This window comes from Tursiops truncatus, chromosome 1 (assembly GCF_011762595.2).
Source record: "Tursiops truncatus isolate mTurTru1 chromosome 1, mTurTru1.mat.Y, whole genome shotgun sequence".
NCBI lineage: Eukaryota > Metazoa > Chordata > Mammalia > Artiodactyla > Delphinidae > Tursiops > Tursiops truncatus.
The window spans coordinates 74,873,969-74,901,693 of record NC_047034.1 but is presented as its reverse complement, the minus strand read 5'-3'; the positions used below and the strand labels follow the sequence as shown (position 1 = coordinate 74,901,693).

Sequence of the window (27,725 nt, the reverse complement as noted above, 5' to 3'; positions counted from 1 at the left end):
GGAGGGCTGGGTGCTGCCTTGGCTTATCCTCTTCAGAGTTCCACTCAGCAATAATCACATTTGAGGTCATCACAACAGCCCAAAGATTCCACATGGCCTGCCCAAGGGCCTTTCAAATATATAAAAGAACTTTGTTCCTTGAGAAGACAGTTCCCCTTAGATTATAATCTTGCAAAATACCTAGAACACCCACAGAACAGGATCTATAAGGACATGAGCTTTATATAGGAAGATAACATTGCTCATTCACCAGCAAAAGAGCTAGAGCTCTGTTTTTGTCCCCCTCTCCCAGGGCCAAGGAGGGGTCATGGTTGGGATTAAGCTGCCCACTGCCTTACTCAACCAGCCTCATTTCTGAGCCTCTGCTACCTTGCCAGTTGTTTCCAAAACAGAAGGACTTGCCTTTCCTTACCTCTCTGCCTTTGCATATGCTATTCCCTCTGCCTGGAAATCTTTTCCCTGCCTTATCTTTCCAGCAAGCTTGTACTCATTCTTCCAAACCCCACTCAATGATACTGGTGAAATCTTCCATGACTCCCCAGAGAATCCCCAGACAGCTAATTATCCTTCATCTGTGCTCCCAGAGCAGCTGGTATAAAACATCACATTGTACAGTAATTGTTTGTTTTCATGTCTGCGTCTCCCCTCAGACCTGAGAATTCCTAAAGGACAGGGGCTGATGGTTTATCCTTGTATCCTCAGTCCTATATTGCCTGGCACACTGCGCATACTCAGTCAATGCTGGCTGAATGGAAATGGATTCTCTTTCCTGTAACCAGCAGGGTGTTTTGCAAGGTGACTGACCAGGATCACTGAACAAAAGACAGTCATTCCTGAAGGGAGCCCTGGGGCACTTGCCTAGTATCAGGAGCTAAATACCTATAACTGATTGCTAACATTCAATTGCATTGGAGGGCACACATCGCTCAAAACTCGATGGAGGCCATTTGTCTAGAATCCATTTTATTTACAGCAGAAGATTATGTGTAAGGAGACACCTTCTGATGGTGTGACTAAGCTCTGGGACATGAATTTAAGGGAGTGGTGAGTGTTCCATGTTGAAGGTCTTTATAATCTATGATATGTTTTGGAAAAGACTGTCCAGAGTGAGTAGGTTAAATATGAGTAGATGATGGGACTTCCCTGGCGGTCCAATGCTTAGGACCCTGTGCTTCCACTGCAGGGGGCATGGGTTCGATCCCTGGTAGGGGGAACTAAGATCCCGCATGCTGCATGGCACGGCCAAAAACCAAAAAAAAAAAAAACAAACAAAAAAACCCCAAATAAATATGAATAGAAGACCTCTGCTTTCAAGTTTATGTAATAGAATGGCTCAGCTCTGGGCTCTGGACCTGGGGGCAGGGGCTTTGGTAGCTGCAGCGGGAATGACCTGGTCCTCTATGAATGGGTGTTTGGTTTGGATACCTAGCTGCCATTTCTCTACACAGCAGCTTTGCCTCATTTACAGACCTCTGAGGAATCAGTAAATATTAGTACATATGTGTTGTCAGTAAATAGAGTTTGCAAGAGCTGCCAACACCTCCCGATGCTTTGTGCTTGTGCTTCTCTCTGGCTCCGAGTCTTCCTCTCTGCCTTCTTGTCCCAAAGCCTCTGGGCAAGGATGTGGGGAGAGACAGCTGTATTGAAAAGGACCAGAAGACAAAGGAAGGAAGGGGAAGGTAACCTTCAAGGGGAAAGTAAATGGGTATCGTAGTTGATTCCATTCCGGGCAGGGGATTCCCTTGCAGGGCATTTTTCGGAGACGGAATTTCTTGATCTGCGCCTCACTCAAAATAACAATGAATATGAGGAAAGAGGAGAGAATGGCACATGATCTGGACAGAAGTGATAGCTGAGGCTGGGAAATGATTACCACCCACAAATCAAAATAGGTAAAAGTTCAACATTATGGTTATTAGAACCATGAATTTATATTGTACATTTTTCAAGTTTAGCACCATTTCTTTGCTCTATGTCTTAAATAACCTCACTATTTTATTAATTTTTTTGTGTGTGATAGAATATACACAACATAGAACTTACCATTTTAACCCTTGTTAAGTGCACCTTTCCGTGGCATTAAGTACAGTCACATTGCTGTGCGACCGTCACCGCCATCCGCCTCCAGAACTTTTTCACCTTCCCCGACTGAAACTCTATACCCGTTAAACACTAACTCCCCAGTTTCTCCCCCATTAAGCCCCTGGAAACTACCATTCTTTCAGTCTGCATGAATTTGACTATTCTAGGAACCTCACTGTTTTGTAATTAGACTATTTTCATGAGAGTGTCCTGCAAAATCTTATTTCTAAAAGTATCTCTTCATATAGATGAAGTAGGTATCATCATGCCTAGTTTGTAGTTGGAGAAACCAAGCTGAAGAGAAGTTCAGTGCATCAGATACAAGTGGCTGCTTCTCCAAATCTATTCTGCCCTGTTCCCTTTCCGTCTCACCCTTCTTTCTTTCAGCAAGTCCCAAATTTTGTTGGTATTCACAGGCAAACTATGCACACAGGGAAGGGGCTACTCTTAGCCCCAGTAGTATGTCTTGATGCATTTGAGTCAATCACTGTAATTTCAGTTCCTTTGACAATGATTGGTATAGGGGATTAGTAGGTGATACACTTTTGGCCTATGAGACATGAGAGAAAGCTGATGCAAGGATTCTAAAAAGGGTTTCTTTGCTTTGACAAATACACACTTCCTATTTTCTGCTTCTCAGTATGGTGGCCACATGTGTGAGTGATGCCTGGAGCTCAGCAGTCATTTTGTCACCATGAGAAGAGTTAGCCACATCACCCAGATAATACACTGAAGATGGCAGAGGGGCAGATGGAAAGAATCTGGATCCTTTATCATGTGAATGACCTTCTGAATTAACCAACTCTGGAACTCCCCACTTTTAGTCTTGCTATTTATGCAAGATCATAAATTTCCTTATTATTTAAACCACTTTTGTATTTTCTGTACTTGCAGCCAAAAGCATACTATTGATAAATGACTTGTTAAGGATTAAAGCTAAACAGGAACCAATGCAGAGGACCCAAGTCTCACATGCTTTTCCACTGGATGATGCTATTGACTCAGCATTGGTCTTTTCGTTATGAGCTAGCCCAACCTATTGTATTATTTCTGAACTGTTGGCTCTGGGAAGCAATTTCTAGGAAAAGGGACCCCTGGAAAATTGAGTTTGATTTTGAGAAAAGAAAGGGGAGGGGAGACGTTGGAGAAAATGAAGAGAGGCACAAATAACAGGGCGACAATTGCCTAGGGAGTTGCAACTGGAAGGATGGTAAAAAATGATATTTGGGAATAGCTCTGTGAAACATGCCAGTCAGGTGTGGTGAGACGGAATGGGTGAAAAAAGCCAGCCAGTATGGCTGTAAGAGCCAGGGAGCTTTTCTCTCCGATGGGAAACCCAGCAAATCTCAGAGAGTTGTTGTGTGACAAAGTAGAAGACAAGGGCATCATATGAAGATGACCAGGTAAAGGGCTTTGAAATACTGCAACTACAGAATACTGATAGGAAACTAACATAATTATAATTACACACGAAGCTGACATCAACGCTCATTTACATTAAACCTGTGGCAGATTGTACTAGCTATTCCTCAGAGCCTACACAGCAAACTTTCTTTTAGACATGTGAGCTGGGCATGTGATCCTGGTTTGGACAATCACAGTTCTTCATTCTCCAGGCAACTTCAATCAGTCCAGGTGGTAGGCACATGACTCAAGGAATGGCAAAAGTCCTTCCCTAGGAAATTAGATACAGACACTGCGAAAAACAAGGTGTTTTTTGCTCATAGACAAAGAGAAACAGAGATGAGCAAAAATGAAAGTCAGAAGAAAAAGAGGGAGATGACCTTGAGTTCTCTGTGTCAGACCTTAAGGCCTAGGTTCCTATAGCATTTGCTCTAAATCTATGAGCTATCCCAGTGTGGCAGATTATGTTTTCCAGAAATGGCCACCATGATATATCCCATCCCATATATTCTAATTACACTGCAACATCGATACTCCTTCCATGGAGTGGTGGTGTCTATATCCCCTCCCCTTGCACCTGGACAGAACTTTATGACCACTTGGACCACAAAAGTATGGTGGAAGTGCTGCTATATGACTTCTGACACAGAGTCATAAAAACGCCATACACTATCGCTTTATTCTCTTGGGACATCTGATTTTGGAAACCAGGCACCATGCTTGAAGAAGCCGATAGCCACATGAAGAGACCATGTATAGGAGTCATGCCAACAGCCCTAGATGAGGTCCCAGCAGACAGCCAGCCTCAACCACCAGAAATGAGACATTTCCAGATGAACCCAGCCATCGAGTCACCCCTAGCCTTTGTCTTCCCAAGTGAGGCTCCAGGCATCAAGCAGGGGCAGAGACAAGTCATCCCTATGTATCCTATCTGAATTCCTGACCCACAGAGTCCAAGAGAATAATAAATCGATGGTTTTAAACCACTAAGCTTTGGGATGGTTTGTTACACAGCTACAATTAAGGAAATACCCGGTGTCCTCCTTAGCTATGTGAACAAATAAATTCTCTTTTTTGCTTAAGCTAATTTGAATTGAGTTTGTCACTTGCAACTAAAGGAATCTTGACTCATAAACCCTCTAGTCTCTAGGTCTTATCCACTCTAGCAAATCAGTTAATTCAGTTTACCAAAAAAGTGATTTTTCATGTGGTCTTCACAGAAAAAAGTACAGAAAGGTAGTGAAAATGAAAGAAGAGTCAGAATTAGTGCAAAGGCCTAAAAAAAGAGCCCTCTTTTTGTTTTCTTCAACTCATGACTCCCTGGGAAATGGCATGCCTTATTTCCTCATTCACGCCATTTAATTTTTCTGCTTAGGGTTGGGTGCTGGCCACTGATCTGCTGAGTGACTTTTTTCTTTTTTTTTTTGGTGGTATGCGGGCCTCTCACTGCTGTGGCCTCTCCCGTTGCGGAGCGCAGGCTCCAGATGCGCAGGCTCAGCGGCCATGGTTCACGGGCCCAGCCGCTCCGCGGCATGTGGGATCTTCGCAGACCGAGGCACGAACCCGTGTCCCCTGCATCGGCAGGTGGACTCTCAACCACTGCGCCACCAGGGAAGCCCTGCTGAATGACTTTTGAAAATCATAGTACCTTGCTGGATCTACTTCCTTTTTCAAAGGGTGATAGTGGAGGGAGCTATTCCTTTACCAGCAAAATGAGGGAATAGGGCTAGATGTGATATTAATTAGTATTTTTTATTGGATTATAATTGTTCTACAATGTTGTGTTAGTTTCTGCTGTACAACAAAGTGAATCATCCTATGTGTATACATATATCCTCTCCCTCCTGAGCCTCCCTCCCTATTAGTACTCTTAATAATAGCTCTGTGCTAAGTATTAATATTATGTTAGGTGTTTCCCACATATTCTCATTTGGTCCCCACCATGTCCCTATGCAGCAGGTATTATTAGCCACTTTATGGTCCTTTCCTGGACTAACATTCTATCAACCTTTGTTGAGCTCCTTCTCTTGTGTCTCTCACTCTGATACATTCTGAGGGCATGACAAGTCACATGTAACAAGTTCCTTGTTTTCAAGAAGCTTATGTTCAGATTGGAAAGGTAAAGCTAAACTAAGTATTAAATTGATCTAAACTGAGTAGCACTGACCATAGTTGCAACAGGAGTTATATTCGTTATCTATTGTCCTGTAACAGATTACCACAAATTTAGCAGCTTAAAACAATACACATTTATTATCTCACAACTTTTGTGGTCCAGGAGTCAGGGTTCAGCTTAGCTGGGTCCTCTGCAGGGTCTCACAAGCCTGCAATCAAGGCACTGGCTGGGCTATGTTCCCTAGTGGAGCCAAGAATCCTCCTCCAAGCTCACGAGGTTGTTGGCAGAATTTCTTGCAGGCTTAGGACTGAGGGCCCTATTTTCTCTCTGTCCACTCAGGGCAACTCTCAGTTCCTAGAGGCTCCTGCAGTTCCCTGTCATGGGCCTTCTTCACCAGCAGTTCACAACATGGCAGCGTTCTTCTTTAGGGCCAGCAAGAGACTCTCACCCCAGTCAGCTAAGAAGGAATGTTATATAATGTACCTGTAACCATGGGAGTGACACATCATCATCTTCACTATATTCTATTGTCTAGAAGCAAGTCACGGGTCCTGCCCACACTCAAGGGGAGGGTATTACAAAAGCGTGTGACTCACTGAAGGGGAGATGGGGTCACTGGAAGGTGTATTTGTTGCAGGGATTTAAAAAAGAGCGAGGGGACTTCCCTGGTGGTGCAGTGGTTAAGAATCCGCCTGACAATGCAGGGGACACGTGTTCGATCACTGGTCCGGGAAGATCCCACATGCCGTGGAGCAACTAAGCCCGTGCACCACAACTACTGAGCCTGTGCTCTAGAGCCCGCAAGCCACAACTACTGAGCCTGCGTGCCACAATTACTGAAGCCTGTGCACCTAGAGCCTCTGCTCTGTAACAAGAGAAGCCACCGCAATAAGAAGGCTGCACACCACAAAGAAGAGTCGCTCACCGCAACTAGAGAAAGCCCGTGCGCAGCAACGAAGACTCAACGCAGTCAAAAAAAAAAAAAAAAAGTGCTTAGAATAGTGTTTGGCACATAGTTACGTTGAGAGAGACAGTCCTTCATGGGTCTTTCATGCTTCTACCCATCTTCCTGGGTATGACAAGAATGCAAAGCCCTGACCGCTTTTTACCAGGGTCATTTCTCAGGGTTATGTTTACAGTTAGCAGCTGTGAGTATTGAAGTAAGCTCTCCCTCCAGGACAAACAACAGGTTTGCTTACTGCTTCCTACAAAACAGCGGGTTCCCCAGCTGTGGTGTAAGCCCACCAAGTGCACAGCATTCATCTGAGCCCTTCATGTCATCCCTGTGGCACTTGGCGGGGCAAGAGGAATTGATACAAAGGGGCTGAAGCTCAAGTGGCTCCCTATGTTGCGAGTAAAAGTCCTTTGTCTCTGACCCAGGAATTCTGTGTCTTTTATCAGCATCCATGATACAGTAACAGACTAATTTATTAGCCTGCCAGTAGAGTAAAATCAAATACCAGACTTGAGCAGTTAAGTGCTTAAGTAAGCTATTTTTCATTATTTTTGCTCTTGCTCTTCTTACTTGCCTTTGCCAGGCATTCTGCACAATATCTGCAAGTTTGTGTTCGGGTAGGTAGCCAAAAAACATCAATTGCTGCCATATGCAAAGAACTCTACTGTGTTGTTGGGGGAAACAAAATGAATTTGAAGTAACGGTAACTTCAAAATCACTGCTCAATACTGTATGTTGTCATTTATACGTGGAGTCTAAGAAATAAATCAAAGTAGTGAATATAACAAAAAAGAAACAGACTCTCAGTTACAGAAAACAAACTAGTTGTTACCAGTGGGGAGAGGGAAGGGGGGAGGAGCGTGATAAAGGTAGGGGATTAAGAGGTACAAACTACTGTGTATAAAATAAATAAGCTACAAGGATATATTGTGCAGCACAGGGAATATAGCCCATATTTTATAATAACTATAAATGGAGTATAATCTTTAAAAATTGTGAATCACTACGTTGTATACCTGAAACTTACATACTATTGTAAATCATCTATATTTCAATAGGAAAAAAATGGATATTTTAAAACTTAAAAAACAAAATCATTGCTCAATTGAAATTATTACTTGGACACTCTAATGTCCAGGTCTAAATCACTGAGACCATATAGTTTCCTCTACATATGCTTTTTTACATAGATGGGGCAAGTTTTTATGTAGTTGCAATATATGAAAAGAAAGTTGCACAAAAATAACTGGGCCTTGGTTCCTGTTACTTAACAGCTGGATGACTTTGGTTCAGTTTCCCAATACTGAAATAGAGAAGCGAATTCATGACCCAGTTGTCTCACAAGATTGTTGGGGTCATTCAATAAAATAATGTATATAGGGACTTCCCTGGTGGTCCAGTGGTTAAGACTCCCGCTTCCACTGAGGGGATGGGGGTGGGGCGCCGATTCCATCCCTAGTCAGGGAACTAAGATTCCGCGTGCGAGCCCGCGGGGACTGAAAAAAAAAAGTATGTAGACACATAAGGTACTAAGCAAACGAGTTGTTATAATTTAAGACTATGTTGACACAAACATCAAGTTGTCCTAATATTATTGTTTTTTAAAGATTATGAAATGAAAGAAAAATAAAATATCCTCCACGTCAGCAGATGAATCTGTCACCTCCACTCCAGGCTGGGTTACCTGCTCACCACCCAAAAGGACACTCCTAAGAAGAGCTTGAAAGGTGAACTACAACCCCCAGCAGGCTTTGCGCCCAAATTGCGTCACATAACCTCAGCTCCGGCCCGGGCCCAGCCCTCTCCCCGCCCCCACCATTCAGAAACTACAACTCCCAGGAGGCTTCACGGCGTCTAAACCGTCCTCTTTCCCCCCGCCCCCTGTCTCCCCTTTACCCGCGCCGGCAGCTCCGTGGCCGACTCGGGTCCCGCCGTCGGCGGAGCGGGCGCGCGCGCCGGGGGTCGCGCGGCTGCTGAGAAGGCCGAGCACGCGCGGAGGGAGTGGAGGCGTAGGGTGGTGGGAGTACGGCTTGCTCGCTCGCAAGATGGCGGATGAGGACGGGGAAGGGATTCACCCCTCAGCCCCTCACAGGAACGGAGGTGGCGGCGGCGGCGGCGGTGGGGGGTCTGGGCTCCACTGCGCCGGGAACGGCGGCGGGGGAGGCGGCGGCCCGCGGGTTGTGCGCATCGTCAAGTCCGAGTCCGGCTACGGCTTCAACGTGCGGGGCCAAGTGAGCGAGGGCGGGCAACTGCGGAGCATCAACGGGGAGCTGTACGCGCCGCTGCAGCATGTGAGCGCCGTGCTGCCCGGGGGGGCGGCCGACCGGGCCGGGGTGCGCAAGGGGGACCGCATTCTGGAGGTGTGAGTATCGGGGCTGCCCGCCGCCCCACCCCTTCCCCTCTGTCTGTCCCTGCATTTCCCCTCTACCCCTGTCACCCTCAGGCCGCACCTCCCCTCAACCCCCGAACCGGCCCCCCGCCCCTCCATGGAGGTTGGCCCTTTTACCTCCCCACACCCCGGGTTTCTGGGACCCCCGCACCCTCCCTGTAATCTCCAGTGTCCCAGCGCCCCTACTGCTTTTACCCCTGCCCCCATTGCTTTGGCTTCTTTTCTGCCCCCTTGCCTTCCCCTTTGGCTGCTGCTTTCTGCTCCTCGGTGCCCCTTGCTTTCCTCTTGTTGAACCTTTTTCTGCTTCTGACTGACAACATCTCCTTTTCTGACCCAGCCACTGTGTGTCCTCCCCAAGTTCTCATCTTGAGCATCATAGTTTCTTGTTCTCCACCACTCCTTTTAGCCCCCGTGGACCGTCCCTTCTGCCCTCTAAACCAAATAGGCAGGACCTTTGGTCGGCTCCTACTTTTCTTCCGGAAACATCATCCTTCCACGCTGCACTCCTTTTTCTTTCCTTAGTTACCCTCTCCTTAGGGTTAAGCACTCTCTCTATTTTTCTGTCCTACCGTGTGTCCCTTTCCTCCCCTCTTTTTTGTATTCATACTCTGAGAATACCTTCTTTTCTGACCCTTGCTTTTTTTTTTTTTTTGATGGTGGTGTCGTCTTTGACACGATAGTTTCTCTTCACAGTAGTCCCCTTATCACACCAGTATTTTGAATCTAGCGTCTCCATCACCACATCCCTCTGAGAGCATCCCTGTTCTGGCCCCTGTCTTCACTTCTGCACCATACTCATATTTCTTTTTAGTCGGGTTTATGGTAGAGCTCTCCTTAGCTCCTACTTCCCCCCAACTACAGCCCCTTTTGGGCCTTTGACCTCCCCACTTTTTCAGGGCATGCCATTTTCATTCTGTCTTCTAGTCTGTTCTCTTGTGATATCATGCTTGACTTTATCCTATTGTTTCTCTCTGAGGTTGTTTTCCCTTCTTTCTCTTTTTTAGGCTCCTTCATGTTGAAACCCATCCTCTTTCCTTGCTGCAGTGCCTCCCGCTTCATATTCCTTCATCCTTACTTCCTCACCGAATACCTTAAAACTCTGGCAGCATGCTGCCCTGTCTTGCAGTTTCTTTGCAGACCTCCTCCTACTCCTTTAATCCAGGTGTTACATTTGTGTTTTTATACTTTGTATTAAGATTTGTATAGTGATTGCTGATTGACTGGTAGGTGGTGTATGCTCTCATTGTCTCCATTCTCCTCAGCAGTCTTCAATCCTATATCTCTCTCCTGCTTACTGACTCTTGTATATTCTTTTTTCACACTTGCCCTCTCTGTCAGTGCTAGGATTTGCCCTCATGAATCTTTCTCTCTCTTTTTTTGGCCGCTCCGCGCGGCTTGAGGGGTCTTAGTTCCTTCACCAGGGATTGAACCCAGGCCCACCACAGTGAAAGCGCAGAGTCCTAACCACTGGACCGCCAGGGAATTCCCTCTTTCTCATTATTATAAATGTTATTTTAACCATAATTTCCATAACCTTCAGTCTTTCCTCTAGTAGAACAGTAGGTTTATACAGTAGGTTTGATCAATGTTTCAAGGGGATGAGTATTTTGAAGGACCTATAGAGTAGACTATCCCTTCTTATTCAGCTTATGCCTCTTACCCTTATCCTTGACATTCTTACTCTATGGTATCCATTCATTCTGTTTCCTCTTACCTTCCACCTCAAGAAAGAGTAGTTCACCAAAGTAAGTGTTTGAAGCTATTATACATATCCTCTGTCCTTCCTGTAAATAGATGCGTTCTTTTTTCTGTTAATGTCCTATGACTTTTCTGGTACTCCGGCAATATATTCTTAATTTTTTGGGTGTCAGGGCATTCAGATGCAGAATGCAGTAGTGACCTTTTGCTTTGTACCTGGGTACCTAATTCTTTTCTTTCTAGATAACTCAAAATCTGTGGCTGATGTTTCCTTCTGATAGAAGCTCTTGGAATTGTCATTTTCCTTTCCCTTTGGAAGTTAACTTTGTATCCAGCTGTTTATTTTTAAATTTAAAACTGAAGTATTTATTTAAAATTATAAATTTATCATAAAGTTCTAAATCATTTACTCTTTACTGGAGTAGAGTACTGTGGTTTTTGCAGCAGAGTCCAGATATAAACTAGGTACTCTAAAGGAGACCTCAGATGATTCCCCAGACAGACAGAAGGACTTGCCTCAGGCCCAGGTTCCAGTCTAGGCCCCTTTCTTCTTCTAGAGAAAAGACATTACATTTTAGTGGTGATGAGTATACAACTTTCTCTCTTTTAGTGGGTGGGGCAAAAAGAGCACTCTTTGCTTAGAGAACCTTTTTCTGGAATGTTGTGATGATTGGACATCTACCTGGCATTGGTCTCACCTTCCAACTGTATTTTGATTTCCAAATTCTTTGAAGTTTCTCTGCTACTGTAGTGAAAATAGTAGTAGTTGTAACAGAGCCAAGATAGGTGGTAAATTGTTTGGGTCCTCAACTATACAGTTTCTTTCTCTGTCCTTCCCTTCTTCCAAAGTCTACATCTTCTCCTTAGGTTTTCAAGTGAGAGGAGGAAAACAGAGAGCAAACAGACATTGTTCTTGAGGGATATCTGTATCTGCTACTTGTTTTGATCTTGGTTAGGTTGATGCTAATTTTCCTAAAGCATTCTTTAGGCAACACTTTTTTCTGTCTCTCACCCATGTTCCTTAAATTAACCTGTTGTCCCAGGTAAGCTTTGCATGTTGATGAAGTGCCAAGTAGGGTCAGAGTAGGCATAGGTAGATTATTGTTGTGTAGATGTAGTTTGTATCGAGTTATAGGTGGATGTCTGGACCTTCTTAAACAGATCATTGTTGATTAAGACTTTTCCCGATTTTAGACACTTTCCTCCAATATGCAAATTATTGTATTCCAATTTTCATATATTGCAGTAGTTTGGACAACTGATAGAGGTTTGAAAGAACAGATGAGATTTGCGAGAATAGAAGCTTGGACAAAAAAGAGCATTTTTTCTGTGCATTTCTTTAAAGGCTGCTTACCAAGGCCTTGTCCTAACTGAATCTAGGAGAAGTCATTAAATTAAATTCAATATGGTTTGGTTTGTCCTTTCTCCCTTCAAAGCTGACTAGATTCTAACTGGTTAGGGAAAGAGTCATGTTGCAGGGCTTGGTGCTGGAGTATGAACAAGCCTTCTGGGCTCTGAATTTTACTGCAGATGGAAAGTTTTCTTGAATGGCAATGTTAGCCTTCACCTTGTAATTTTTCCAGTGTAACATATATTGAGTGTCTTCCCTTTGATGTATATACACTTGGAGACTAGTGAGTGAAGGATGCTTTCAACAAATAGAACCAAAATAAATATGTCTTTGCACTAATCATATAGCATGTGAAGAAATATTAGACTTCAGGTGATTTTCTTAAGGTTAAGATAGTTTCAAGGGCTCTTGATTGATTTCTTGAGAGATGCCCTTAGGAGGGTTTAAGTGTGCAGTGGATATGGATATTGTACTGTCTATTTTTGAGAGATTAGGTTTGTCTGTTGGCTAGTTTGTTTTGTCTCTTTGGTGTTTATGGTCTTCAGTAAGCATGGACCCTAAGGTTGGCTTGTAAGCGTTCAATATCATGATATATTTATGCTAGGCAGAGAGTATATGCCTTACTTCTTTTTTAAAAAAATTAATTAATTTTATTTTTGGCAGCATTGGGTCTTTGTTGTTGCGTGCGGGCTTTCTCTGGTTGCGGCGAGTGGGGGCTACTCTACGTTGTGGTGTGCGGGCTTCTCATTGTGGTGGCTTCTCTTGTTGCGGAGCACGAGCTCTAGGTGCGTGGGCTTCAGTAGTTGTGGCTCGCAGGCTCTAGAACACAGGCTCAGTAGTTGTGGCTCATGGGCTTAGTTGCTCCGTGGCAAGTGGAATCTCCCCGGACCAGGGCTCGAACCCACGTCCCCTGCATTGGCAGGTGATTCTTAACCACTGCACCACCAGGGAAGTCCCACCTTACTTCTTGATAGCTACAAGATAATATAACTTTTCTGTATTAAAGTTAAACCATAAGAAAAAGATGTTTGTGGGTGTATATATATTTGTTTAGTGATAATTTATTTTAAAAACGTATAAATATGTCATGGGCATTCTTTTTTGTTTTTTTTAAATTTTATGTGAAAATTTGAAAATTGACTAAAAAGAGGTTGGGGCCACATGAAATATTTTTATGAGTTAAAAAAGTACATTCTTAGGATCTGCTTTCTCAGTTGTAGCTGAATTCTATTTGGCTTAGATCTTCCAGGTAGGTTTTGTAAATGGTGTTTGAAATCATGGTTATTGATCAAAGGAAGTTTTTATGGCTGTGATCCTCAAGCTTTAGTGAGCGTAAGAATCACTGGGTGTGCTTGTCAAAAGTATGGATTCTCAGGCTCACCCTTTAAAGGTTATGATTCAGTAGGTCTTGCACGGGGCCTAGAAATCTTTATTTTTTACTCCCTGGCCAGGTGTGGGTAATGCAGCCAACATACCCACCCCATACCTGGAGTGAAACTACAAGCCTTTAATTCTCAGTTCATTTTATTGTCATGATTATGTAGAGAGTCATTAGCTAAGACTATATGAACAAAGTGATTTATTAGGCTCTTGAAATCCCAGCCCTTAGGAAAATCAGCTCAGTAGATAGTGGACTAACTGTTGTATCTAATCATCTACACTTCATTTTTTGAATCTTGATAAGCTGTTGTAATAAAGGTGAGGGTTAAGAGGTAGAGCAAGTTAATAATAATTACTATATTACTTTGCAATTTGTATAGTGTTACAGTTTGCACAGTGTTTTTACATTTGATCTTCACAAGAGCCTTGTGAGATAGGGAAAATATAAGCTCCTTGGTGGCAGGGACTATGTCTATGCTGTTTCCGTAGCTAAATATCTAGCGGCACATAGAAAGTACTCTTCTATAAACGCTTGCTGAATGAATGTATGAGTATTATCCCTGTTTCATAAGAGAGGAAACTGGGTGTTGCACTAATGAATGTTAACCAGAATTAAACCCAGGTCTTTGGAAGCTAAATCCAGTGTATTTTCCATTTCTTTGTTTTCTCAGCTATTCTTGACTGTTAATAGTCAACTATTCTTGACTGAAGTCACTTAAAATTCTTAAAATTCAGTCATATCCCTATGAAGTTGGATAGCAGTTGAACTTTGGTTCTATGATTTTGAAATGTAACCGTGTTATATCTTTATTTACCCTGTCTCTCTTATTGTTAAATTGGGTAGAAGACGGGGGACCAAAATAGGCATTCTTTGCCCTTATTTGTTGCTATCTTTATTGGTTATCAGTGAAGAGAGCATGACGATCGTAATTGCAACCCCAAGAAATACTTTTAATTCCATAGGTAGTGGAGGCGGCAAAATAATAAAACTAAATTTGAAAAGAGCATTATCTTCCCCACAGAAATGTCTTCTGCAACGTTGCTGTGACCAGGAAAAGATTTCTTGTTAGTAACGTGAAGATTTGTTTGGGTCATATAAGTTATGGTGAAGAACAGTTCTTTTTCCAGCCACTACTTCTCCAGTTTGTTTCAGGAGAGGGTTTATTACCACGCTCTAAAGGATAATTGTTTTTTTAGATAAATCCCGTTGGGAATAATTCTTATGATCTGGTAGACAAGCAAAGAGACTCAGTTGACAAGCAAACATTTATGATTTATGATCACTGCACGGTGCTTTGGGAGCATGATCTGTGGTAAGTTCATTGTTAGATGCTGACATTGCTGGCACAAAGGATATTGTAGTGGTTTAGGTTAGCGCCAGTTAGGGTCATTCTGTTCTTCTACTGTCAGCTATAGAGATGGTTTCTGTGCTTCACTTAGGCAGTCTAGTAAGAGCCAGTGTATGGGTGGTGCAATTCCAGGCCCACATTTGGAAAAAAAAATTTAGGCAGTTTAAAACCATTTTTAAAAAAATTGAAACTCATAGATTTTGTATTACACCCAGTTAAAAAAAAAAAACCACCTGAAACAAGTTTCACAAAACTGTGTTTACTAGTATCATGCACTCTGGTATTTTTTAGTCCGTCAGTATTTTGGGTTTTTTGTTTTGTTTTTTGAATGCTGATGGTGGCCCACTGCATTAATTTCATGACTCATTAGGTTGTAATCCACTGTTTAAAAACCAGTGATTTAGGGTATCAGTTTTATGATGTTGGCTAATAATCACCTCATGTTCAGCCTGGTACCACAATTAAGCACAAACTATGTGTAAAGTACTGTTAGGCTTGTATGAGTCACAGAGTCCCTGCATCCCTGCCCTTGGGAAACTTACACTGCAGTGGGGAAGGTGCATGTAAACAATTTACTGCATGTAAAGCAAAATGAAATAATGGAGATAAATGAAAAACACAATGGAGTTTAGAGGTAAGAAGAGTGAATATGCTTGAGAAGATTGGAAGATTGGTGGGTGGATGGGTCATAGAAGGCTTTTAAACTGCGATTGAAGGACAGGTATAATTTTAGTAGGCGGAAGAGGGGGAAAGATTTTATAGGCTGAAGTAACTGTGTGACCAAAGGGAGGATCTTAGGATAACAAGGAATCGAAAGTTGCTGTTTGTTTATAGACACCTGTGCTTCAGGTTAGATCAAATGGGGTTTTGATTGCCGTGCTAAAAAGTTTGGATTTTATTCTGTTTTTGAGGTCAGAATATCGTTATATGTGCATTAATACCCAGGACTCCCTGAGAATTTAGTTTTTATTTAATTATTTACCTGAAGAGGTTGAATAACATTTCCAAGGCCAAAGAGGAAAATCACTGTTAGAAGAATTTCAGAGCATCTACTCTCTTGGGCTGTTTTGTACTATATAAAGAAGGGAACTAAAGACAACTAAGCTCTAATGCCCAGAGCTGGGAGCAGCTGGTGAGGAGCTGGTTGCCTTTAATTTGTATATGTATTTTACTCACAGCACAGTTCAGCTTCTCAAATATCTGTTTCTCTTTCTCTTATGTTTTATATGACTGTACTTACTATTGTGTTTACAGTTGGTAAGTTTGATCCTATATGCCGTAGGTCCACTTGTGCTCTGCCCTACAGATGTTCTGTTTTAGCTGTACTCCTCTGATTTGAAGATGCCTCCTTTAATTTAAATCTTTTATTTTGGCAGACAGCATGTTGCTGGGAGTTGAGTGGGACGGAAGACAGACAGGGAACTTAATATGTATAGTACTAAGATTTATACCTGAAGTCTACATTCAAAATGAAAATTCTTACAAAGATCCTTCAAATAAGTTTGTTTATTTATTTATTTGTATGTGTTGGGTCTTCGTTGCTGCGCGCAGACTTTCTTTAGTTGTGGCAAGTGGGGGGCTGGTCTTCGTTGTGGTGCACGGGCTTCTCATTGCGGTGGCTTCTCTTGTTTCGGAGCACGTGCCCTAGGCACGCGGGCTTCTGTAGTTGCAGCACGCCGGCTCAGTAGTTGTGGATCGTGGGCTCTAGAGTGCAGGCTTAGTAGTTGTGGCGCACTGGCTTAGTTGCTCCGCGGCATGTGGGATCTTTCCGGACCAGGGCTCGAACCCACGTCCCCTGCATTGGCAGGTAGATTCTTAACCACTGCGCCACCAGGGAAGCCCCAGATAAGTTTAAGAATTGCTGGTGACCGTACAGTGAATTTCTCCTGTCAGTATTGTGAGGGGTACTTCAGAATTAGATTTTGTGATATGGTATCAGTCAAATGCTAGGTAGTATGTGTGTAGTCTTTTTTGTTTATTATTTATTGCTCCCTGCTAACTAATAAGGTTTTCATATAGTTGAGGAAATACACCTATCTGCAAGGTATTAAAGTTGCAGAGTAAGGTACTGCATTTGAGTACTCTTATGTGTACTTCCTTTAATGAACTTCCGTTGTTATGAAAACATCTTTTAAAAAAATGGTTTTTGCTTAAGCTATCTGAAATTGCAGATTCGTATGTGAGACCTCAGAGCAAGACTAGAATGACAGGTCTGTGTATTCTGTGGACTTGAAACACAAGTAATTAGTTTACTTCTCTTTGGAAAAGTACAGAGCAGTCTGCAGAGTCAGCTGCTTGTGTGGATTTTCTCCCAGCTGCTTTGAAGAGGCTGATTACTCTTACAGAACTATTCAGTGTGATTAACCAGGAAGCTCTCTCTCTCCCCTCCAACCCCCTGCCCCGACAGTACTTTTATATCTGTGGGCCTATCTAGTTATATTTATTTAGTATGTTTTGAAAATTGATTAACTTAATATTTGGAGATGTGATGACCTCTGTGAAAGTTTTGGAAACTTCTTCTTCTTCTTTTGCTGATCAGTTTAATCATGATAAAGTTTGTAATTTAGTGTGCAGTTTGTCTACTGAATGTATCATGCAGGTTACTTAATTCTTTTTACCCAAAATTATGATCATTTTGATTCTGGTAGGGTTAAAAACTATTTTTTGGATCTGTTTTCTCAAGGTAGGTAACTTGCATCTCTTTTCTTAGAAACGACAGTGAGTTTTGTTCTCTTTACCTGGTGTTTTGAATCCAAGGAAATGTGACACTAAAGTTTCCCTTTCTGAATTGTGTGCTAATAGATTATTTTAGATTTCCCTGGCCTACCAAATTATCCTTTATGTTTCTGATTTGGAAAAGGTCTTACTGTAACTTTCTTCTTATTCAATATGCTGAAATAGACTACAACTTAACAAAAACTGTACTGTAGTCTGTGTTCCTCAGCTTCCAAAAAATTGTGCAAACTTAATTTGGGTTAAAAGATGGTATTTGATTGCTGAAGGGCCATATGACTTAAAAAGTATCTATCTTGTTATTCATTTCTAAGGGCTTGTTACATAGATGAAGGTATTTTGAACTGTTTTTTCAGTAGTAGTGATAGATTTACACTTTTCCTCACACTCAAATACAGTACCTCTGGAGACGAATTGAATATTTAGGAAATGGGTGTTGGGATTCAGGGTGCAGTTTGTCACCGCAGAACAGACTTATCAGATCACATGAAGAATCATGTTTTTAATTGCATTATGTGAATAATTCAGAAATAGTAGTGAAATAGAACTTTAAAATATTAAGATTCCTCCTTTGGTAACTTACCTGACTTGCAAACTAAGGTTGTTGATAAAGCAAGTAGATTTTATTCTTTAATTAACTTTCACTGTACACCAAACTAAAAACATTGGGGAGTTGCATTTAAATTGGCCATTTAGGCAATGGTTCAAATTATAGCAGATCTCAGAGACTGAGTTGGTGTTGAGAAATGCTTTAGGACTGATTATGTTTGTTTTGCTGGTGAATAATTGATTGAGGGGGCCTGAGAAATAGGGTAGATAGGAGGAGAATGAGTTAGTCAGGTTAGGGAAACCATTTATGGCTATTAGCAACTTTCTTACCTTTATCTAGCATTCATTATCCCCGCAGTGTGAAGAAGTAACCTATTTTCACATCTAGCTTTACATTTAAATTGAACCATAGAGTTGTTATATGCTGATCAAGTTTTTAAAGACCAAAGTTGAAAAGTGAGCAAACAAAAAAATCTTATCCAAACAAGATAAATGTATACTTTTATAGCTTTAGTATCGGGAAATTTCTTTAAGACTTTACTGGTAATACTTTAGCCTCTGTCGTGTGAGGAAACCCATTGTGCTTAAATTTTTTTTTTTTTTTGTGGTACGCGGGCCTCTCACTGTTGTGGCCTCTCCCGTTGTGGAGCACAGGCTCCGGACGCGCAGGCTCAGCGGCCATGGCTCACAGGCCTAGCCGCTCCGCAGTATGTGGGATCTTCCCGGACTGGGGCACGAACCTGTGTCCCCTTCATTGGCAGGCGGACTCTCAACCACTGCGCTACCAGGGAAGCCCCTGTGCTTAAATTTTTTAACTAAATGTGGTACATTTAGTTTTTATGAGATGAAACAATATAATTATAATAGATTATTCCCAGAATTAACATAAAATACAGGCTGCTTTTTAAATGTCAACATGTTTATTTCTTATTCCTTCTTCTTACCTCATTTTGCTATCCTTGGAATCAGTGTTTATTTTTTAAAAAATTAATAAAAACAATTTACTTTTATTTTCAGTATATTTCAGTAAAAGAAAACATAGCCTCACTTTGGAATTGCTTACATAATTGAATGTCATATTTTACTCTTAACCATTATTTTTATTGCTACCCACAATAGAAAACAAAATGATCACTAATACTAAGGCTTGAAAAATGTAGAGCTTGCATAATATTTTTAGTACTTCCCTCTAAATAGTGAAACCAGTATAAAAGTTAAAAATAAGGAATTAAATTATGGAAGTGCATGAAGGAAAACCAGTATTGAGTTTATGTGCTAATCTTAATAATTTTTTTCATTCACTCAGGGAAAACTTTTAATGAGTGCTTACTACATGACACATACAATATTAGACACTGGGGATAGGAAGCTGAATGACATGTAGTCTTTGCACTAAGGAATTTTAGGTTTGGTGGAGAAAGCGGCAGCCTTAGGTTATTTCTTAAGCATAGTTGACCTGATTCTTATTCCTCCTCCCTAACCTCCCCCCCGTCCTGCCTCACCACAATGGGATGAACAAGTTTAGAGCAATTCCTCCAAGCCGCCATAAGTACTCTTCTGCCCTTAGTTATCTAAACTAGTAATGCAAGTGCCTAGAGACTATGTGCATATTCACAGGAGTCTTCCAGACACAAAATGTACTAAAACTAGGAGGACTGTATAGTTTATTGTCCAGACCAAGACACTTGAAAGGGGCCCATTAATTATGCTAGGATAAAAGGTGTAAACTAGTTGTGTCCTGGCCATGTGGAGCACAGATCCAAAGCCTTAGTAATTTTAATATAGGAGGCTGTTTTAAAATCCTAAGACTAGAATTTTGTATTTTATTAGGAGGGAAATGAACAAGTTTGTTTTACTCTTGGTGTCAAGTTGTTACATTGGCTTTACAGATAATTATCAGATAACAAATGAACTTCTGAATAGCTTGATTATAATTTTATATTGATTTTTAAAATACCTTAAAACCTTAAGCCTTATTATACTTTTTTTTATTGAATGACAAGATTCGTTTATTTAGAAATAAGTCTACCTGTGTAGATTATATTTGTTTCCTGATTGCCTTGGAACTAGAAGTTTTGAGGAATCTATTACTCCTTCCCAAGTAGTAAACCCTTGTTACTTGTGGCTGGAGGTATTATGGTCGAAAGACAGATGATGCTTATTTGTACTTTTCCTGCCTCAGGCAGCATTCTTTGTGAATAGAACACCCAGCCAAAGGTAATGGTGAGCAGCTTATTTGACACGTTATTTATTCTTTTTTCCCTCTTTGGGAAGACTAGATGCTGATTGACATACCTCTCAGTTTCTCAACCCTGCCAGGGCCATACTTTATCGTTATTAGTACTCTCTTTTGCCCAGCATTAAATTTTTGGATGTAGGTGCTTTAAAATATTGGTATAAATGTTGAATTTTGCTTTTGATACTTAAAAAAGGCTTCAGTAAGGGTTTGTGAATTAGGGCTCTCCATAGAATGCACAGCCTCCACCATTATAAACTTCCCCCACCAGAGAGGTACATTTGTTAGAATTGATGAGCCTACATTGACACATCATTGTCACTTAGAGTCCATAGTTTACTTTAGGGTTCACTCTTGGTGATGTATATTCTATGGGTTTGGACAAATTTGTAATAACAGTATCTGCCATTGTAGTATACAGAGTAGTTTCACTGCCCTAAAAATCCTCTATGCTCTGCCAATTCATTCCTCTCTCCCCCTAAGCCCTGGCAACTACTGATCTTTTTACTGTCTCCATATTTTTGCCTCTTCCAGATTATCATACAGTTGGAATCATATAGTATGTAGCCTTGTCTTCTTTCACCTAGTAATATACATTTAAGTGTCCTTCATGTCTTTTTATGGCTTGATAGCTCATTTCTTTCTAGTGATGAATAATATTCCATTGTCTGCTGGATCTACCACAGTTTATCCATTCCTCAACTGAAGGACATCTTGGTTGCTTCCAAGTTTTGGTAATTATGAATAAAGCTGCTTATAAACATCTGTGTACAGGTTTTTGTGTGGACAAAAGTTTTTGACTCCAAAGAGCGTAATTGCTGGATCCAGGTGGTAAGAGTATGTTTGTTTGTTTTTTTTTTGCGGTACACGGGCCTGTCACAGTTGTGGCCTCTCCTGTTGAGGAGCACAGGCTCTGGATGCGCAGGCTCAGCGGCCATGGCTCACGGGCCTAGCCGCTCCGCGGCATGTGGGATCCTCCTGGACCAGGGCACGAACCCGTGTCCCCTGCATCGGCAGGCGGACTCTCAGCCACTGCGCCACCAGGGAAGCCCAAGAGTATGTTATTTTTATAAGAAGCCACCAAACTGTCTTCCAAAGTATACCCTTTTGCATTTCCACCAGCAATGAATGAGAGTTCCTGTTAAGCCATTTCCTCATCAGCATTTGGTATTGTCAATGTTTTGGATTTTGGTCATTCTAGTAGGTGTTTAGTGGTATAAAATTCATTTTTTAAATTATAAAAGTAATGTATTAGTAATGTTAGAAAATTTGGAGACTAAGGAAAAAAATCACCTATCTTATCATCCTAACACAACTACTTTTTGTATTTTGGCTGTCCTTTTTTAATGTATTTGTTATGAAGTCATACTGTTACATATAATTTGTGATCTAATTTTTAGAATTAATAGACCATTTTCTAGAATAGTTTTAGATTTATGGAAAAATTGAACAGATAGTGTAGAGTTTCCATATATACATCCCCCACTCCCACCATACAGTTTTTCTCTTATATATGGTTATTTGTTACATGTTTAACATTTGTTAAAATAAATGAACCAATGTTGATACATTATTACCAGCTGAAGCCCATAGTTTATTCTGATTTCATTAGTTTTTACCTAATGTCTTTCTATTCCGGGATCCCATCCAAGATACCACATTACATTTAGTTGTCATGTCTCCTTAGGCGCATATTGGCTGTGACATTTTCTTAGTCTTTCCTTGTTTTTGATGACCTTGACTTTTTTTTTTTTTTTTTTTTTGGTGGTACGCGGGCCTCTCACTGCTGTGGCCTCTCCCGTCACGGAGCACAGGCTCCGGATGCGCAGGCTCAGCGGCCATGGCTCACGGGCCCAGCCGCTCCGCGGCATGTGGGATCCTCCCGGACCGGGGCACGAACCCGTGTCCCCTGCATCGGCAGGCGGACTCTCAACCACTGCGCCACCAGGGAAGCCCCTACCTTGACAGTTTTGAGGAGTACTGGTCAGGTATTGTATGCCTGACTATTAGAATTTGTCTGATTTTTTTTCATGATTAGATTGGAGTTTTGGTGATTTGGGGAGGACAGTCACAGAGGTAAAGTATCATTTTCATCAGTTCCTATCAACTGTACATACTATCATCATGATTTATGACTGTTGATATTGACCTTGATCATCTGGCTAAAGTAGTTTGCCAGGTTTCTCGACTTTAAAGTTATTCTCCTCCTCCTCTCCCCCCTCTTCATACTGTACCCTTTGGATAGGAGTCACTATATGCAGCCCACACTTAAGGAGTGGGAAGTTATGCTTTTCTCCTTTAGTATGTAGTAACTGTATAATTTATTTGGAATTCTCCATAGGAGAAGAATGTCTCTTCTCCCCTGTGTATTTATTCTGTCATTTATTTATATCAGTATGGGCTCGTGGATAATAATTTTATACTTCGGGTTGTATAATCTGAGACTGCTACTTTATTTTGTTGCTCCAGTTGTTCCAGAATCAGCCATTGGTAGCTCTTTCAGTTGGCTTCTGTGCCCTTCTACCATACTCTCATCAATGTGTGTTTTTTTGTTTTGTTTTGTTTTTGAGCACTTCCTTACTTTCTGGTACTACACAGTGCTCCAGGCTCATCTTGTGTGTTTCCTGCCCCAGTCCTAGAATCAGCCATTTCTCCAAGAGGCACTGGTTCTTTTTACTGGAGAATGTTATTAGAAACCAAGATCTAGGCATTAGGTATGGTTCTTGCTAAGAGGGTCTACTTTCAGGCCCTCTCAGCTGTCAGAGCAAAGAAATATATGAGTGTTTATTAACCCCTGTATATACACATATCTATAAATATTTCTATATGTAACCATCTGTATCTATATTAAGTTAAACATGAGTTCTTACTGATGTCTATAGCTTTTCTTCATTACCATATAGATGTTTTATCCCCTTCCCCTTGCTGATTTGTACATTTCCACTCCAACAATGAGAAACTTGGCTCCCTACATCCACCATTTATTTACTTAATTTTTCAATTCCAGTATACATGTGTAGTAATACCAGAATTGTTAACCTGTACCCCTGCAGGAAACAACTTTACTAACTAGAATACAGTACTTATGTACAGTCCCTTTGGCCTTTAATCTTACAGAATTCATTCATTTCCAGTTACTTAGGTCTGTACCTTTTCCCTCCTACCCGCTTCCATGAGGTTTTTTGAAATAGAGGCCCGCGTACTGCAAAAAAAAAAAAAAAAAGATTTGAAATACAGTTAGAGTCTCTTGTTATAGCCTGGAATTCTCTGAACCTATGATTTAAGAAAAAGTTGCATACATTAAGGTTTACTCTTTGTGTGGTAAAGTTCTGTAGGTTTTGACAAGTGCATCCTCTCATGTATGCAGTGTTACAGTATCATAGGGAATAGTTTCTCTGCCCTAAAAATCCCCTGTGCTTCACTTATTCATCCCTCTCCTCCCTCCAAGCCCCTGGCAGCACACTGATCTTTGCCTTTTCTGGAATGTCATATAATTAATTGGAATCATACAATATGTAGCCTTTTCAGATTGGCTTCTTTCCCTTAGCAATATGCATTTAAGCCTCCCGCATGTCTTTTTGTGGCTTGAGAGCTCATTTCTTTTTATAGCTGAATGATATTCCATTGTCTAGATGTACCACTTCTGTTTATCCATTCACTTATAAAGGACATCTTGGTTGCTTCCAGTTTTTGGCAATTATGAATAAAGCTGCTATAAACATCTGTGTGCAGGTTTTTGTGTGAATGTAAGTTGTCAACTCAATTGGGTAAATACCTAGGAGTGTGATTGCTGGATCTTATGGTAAGACTATGTTTAGCTTTTTAAGAAACTGTCAAACTGTCTTCCAAAGTGGTTCTACCATTGAATGAATTGCTGTTGCTCCACATCTTCACCAGCATTTGATATTATTGTGTTTCTTTTAACCAAATAGGTATTTAATGGTATTTGCAGTTCTCCAATGATGAGTGATGTCGAGTAACTTTTATATGTTTATTTACCATCTGTATTTCTTCTTTAGTGAGGTGTCTGTTCAGATGTTTTGCCCATTTTTTAATACATTAAAAAAATTTATCTATTTATTTATTTAATTTGGCTGTGCTGGGTCTTGTGGCCCACGGGCTTCTCTAGTTGAGGCTCATGGGCTCTAGAGTGCACAGGCTCAGTAGTTGCAGAACTCGGGCTTAGTTGTGGTATGCGGGATCTTAGTTCCCCGACCAGGGTTAGAACCCGGGCCCCCTGCATTGGGAGTGCAGAGTCTTAACCACTGGACCACCAGGGAAGTCCCTGCCTATTTTTAACTGGCTTGTTTTCTTATTGTTGAGTTTTAAGGTTCTTTTATATTTTGGATACAAGTCCTTTATCAAATATGTGGTTTCCAAATATATTTTCCCAGTCTGTGACTTGTTTTTCTTAACAGTGTCTTTCACAGAGCAGAAGTTTTTAATTTTTATAAAATTCATCTTAGCAATTTTGTCTTTCATGGATCACATTTCTGTTGTCTAAAATCTCATTGTCATACCCATCACTAGATTTTCTCCTGTGTTATCTTTTAGAAGTTGCATTTTTATAATCCACTTCTTAACATAACAGTGGCCCAAACATATTTACAGATTATTTTGTTCTTCATATTTACAATTTTAAATGGTTGCTTTATAGTTAAATTGTTTTGCTATAATTTTCTTTATCATTCATTTCCCCCTATTGCTGACTTTTTATAAGAACAGAAATTTGGAAACAACCTAAATAATGAACATACTTGTACCTTGCTTTTTCTGTGTTCAGGATTATTTCATTTCTTTCAACAAATACTTGAGAATGGTCCAAATGCCACTGTAAAGTTCTTGCCCTCATGGAGCTCATATTATGATGATTTCCTTAGGATAAATTCTCAGTAAGGCCATTTTGGGTTGAAGGAACATGAACATTTTTATGACTTTAGATGCATATTACCAGTGAAATGGCTTTCCATTTTCTACCTGTTTATGTAGTCATCGTCTCATTTTCCACATAAGTTAACATTAAGAGTAATTGAGATAATAGTTTTGTGCTTTTAAAATTGTTAACCAGATTGTTTATTAGAAAAAATGCAAGCGTTTTAGAAACCTTTGACCATTTACTTTCTCTAGTTGTACTTCTCTTGTCCTGTCAGTAAATTAGGTGTTCTAAAATGTTATTATTTCTGAAACAAAATTCCAAAAAGTTCTTGGTATTTAGTGGTCTGGCATTGTACTTTGGTACAGACACGATCAAGCTTGACTTCCTTTGGCTATTTTTATTGCTTATGCATGTCTGAATCCCTTATCTCCAGAGTGTAAGGGCAAAGTACAGCATGATTGCTAATACAATTAGTCAGTTATGTGATTTGATTGTTTGCCTAAGTTAGATATCAAAGAGGCAGAGGTGGATGAAAAGGAGTCAACCTAAGCCAGCCAGATGATTTAATTGCAAAATTTAAAAGGACATGTCTTTACATTTCAGTAGAGTAGTTCCTTGTTTTTAAAGTCTAGTGTCTAGTATAGATGTACTCAACAACTGGGCAATGAACCGAGAAAAGTCAAAGGAAGGGTTGTTCTTTTGATGAGTTAGGGGACTGTTTTTCTCCAAATTGTAAGATCTTCACCCAATTTCCAAGAAAATATATTGCAGAGAAGATAGGGAGTTTGTTTAAAAAGCTTTGTGTAATTGAAAAGATAGAAAAGCTATGTTAAATTTTTAAAATTACCCATAGTTACCCTAACTTAGCTATTTTCATAGTTTACATACTGTGTCTATTTGGGGGCAGAAATATCTTATGTGCTCATAAGATCACAATGGACGATATTTTTATATTTTAAATGCAAAAAACCTCAAACAATATTTATAGTCTTTGTTTTTTGCATTTTACATATTATAAGGACTTTTCCATGTTTGCATATAGTCTTCTTAAATATTTTTTGAGTTGTAAGTTCATTTGCTTGATGTACTTCAATGTTATTAGAAGTTTTTCTAATGTTAGCTATTTGGCTGGACAAATTCTTTTTCAAATACTCTGTGAGAAGAAAATGCTTTACAGCCTTGAATGCTTAAAAATCTAAAAAGGGGATTCTAGGACTCCTAAAAAAGATCAATTATATTTATAATGTAATACAATAGTATTAATCAAGTGTTGAGTGAGTTTGATGTTTCTCACATTATGGCTTTAATAAACTAGACAGAGATGCTGTTGCTCTCTGGCTTAATTTTATAATCATCTGTTGCTGACATTCTTAACTACACTAGGCTTGAAATACGTGTCCTGTTGTTTTTAGGAGGTTAAGACAAAAGGCCAAAGCAGTAGTAGGGGTAAAACTAGCTCTGGCTTAATTTTCTCTTCATTATTTTGTTGAAATAGGCTTGTAAGACGTGAAAGTATTGAAGGCTTAGCTTATTTTCCACAAAGATACGGGAGGTGAAGGAAAAAGGGTGTGTTTTATCCATTAAACAATTTTGTACTGCAGATATGTGTAGAGATTCATCTATTGGGATCTTCATAACAACATTGTCAATAACAGCAAAAAAAAAATTCAGAGTAATCTAAAAGTAGAATAGGGGCTGTTTCACTCTGATGATGGACTATTTTACATTTCTAAATGAGGATATTATATAATTTTATTTTAAAATCAACTTTATTGAGGTTTAATTTACATACAGTCAAATGCACACATTTTGAGAGTTTTAAATCTGAGAAAAGTATAGATCCGTTTAACTACCACCCCAATCAAGATATAGAGCACACACATTACTTCAGAAAGCTTCCTTGTGTCTGTTGTACCCCCTACCCCTGCCCCCTCCCTGACAGACAACCACTGATCTGATAATTATCACTATAGAATAGTTTTGTCTATTCGGAACTTCAAATAAATGAAATCAAATCAAACAGACTCTTTTCTGTCTTCTTTGCTCAGTGTATTTTTGAGATTCATCCATATTGTGGGCATCAGTAGTTTGGTCCTTTTTATTGCTGAGTAATACTCTGTGGCATGAATGTGCCACAGTTTATCTGTTTACCTCTTGATAGACATTTGGCTGTTTTCAGTTTTGGACTATGATGAATAAAGCTTCAGTGAACATTCAACTATAATTGTCTGTATGGACATGTTTTCATTTCTCTTGGGTAGATACGTAGGAGTGGAATTGGTAGGTCATATAGTAAATGTGTTTATGTTTCACATTATAAGAAACTGCCGGATTGTTTTTGCTTTATGCTCCCATCAGCAATGCATGAGAATTCCATCTCTTCCACATCCTTGGCAAAACTTTTTTTATTTTAACCTTTCTGTGAACATGTAGCCGTTGTGTTTTAACCTACAGAATTGAGAAGTGTCTCCTACTGCTTGCAGTTATAGGACTTTATTGTCTGTTTTTTACAGGCTGCCTCTGGGGGACTAACTACACTTTAATTACTTTCCTGCGTGTCACAGGGGGTCAAAATAATATTCTGCTTACCACATAGAATGGCTCCTT

At 40.4% G+C, this 27,725-nt stretch overlaps 1 protein-coding gene across 6 annotated transcripts in view; it reads left to right on the top strand.

The window, feature by feature from the left end:
• Positions 1-8,437: 8,437 nt before the first annotated feature.
• Positions 8,438-27,725, top strand: part of SNX27 (sorting nexin 27) — an 83,681-nt gene continuing 64,393 nt past the window's right edge. The window contains exon 1 of one of the 6 annotated variants that reach the window (XM_019919893.3): positions 8,438-8,919. In XM_019919893.3, coding sequence (XP_019775452.1) covers positions 8,603-8,919 — 317 coding nt within the window. In that variant the 5' untranslated portion in view covers positions 8,438-8,602. Of the gene's footprint in view, positions 8,920-22,036; positions 22,231-27,725 lie in introns of those variants that run through there. The other 5 variants (XM_019919894.3, XM_019919892.3, XM_019919895.3 and 2 more) reach the window with 5 other exon arrangements.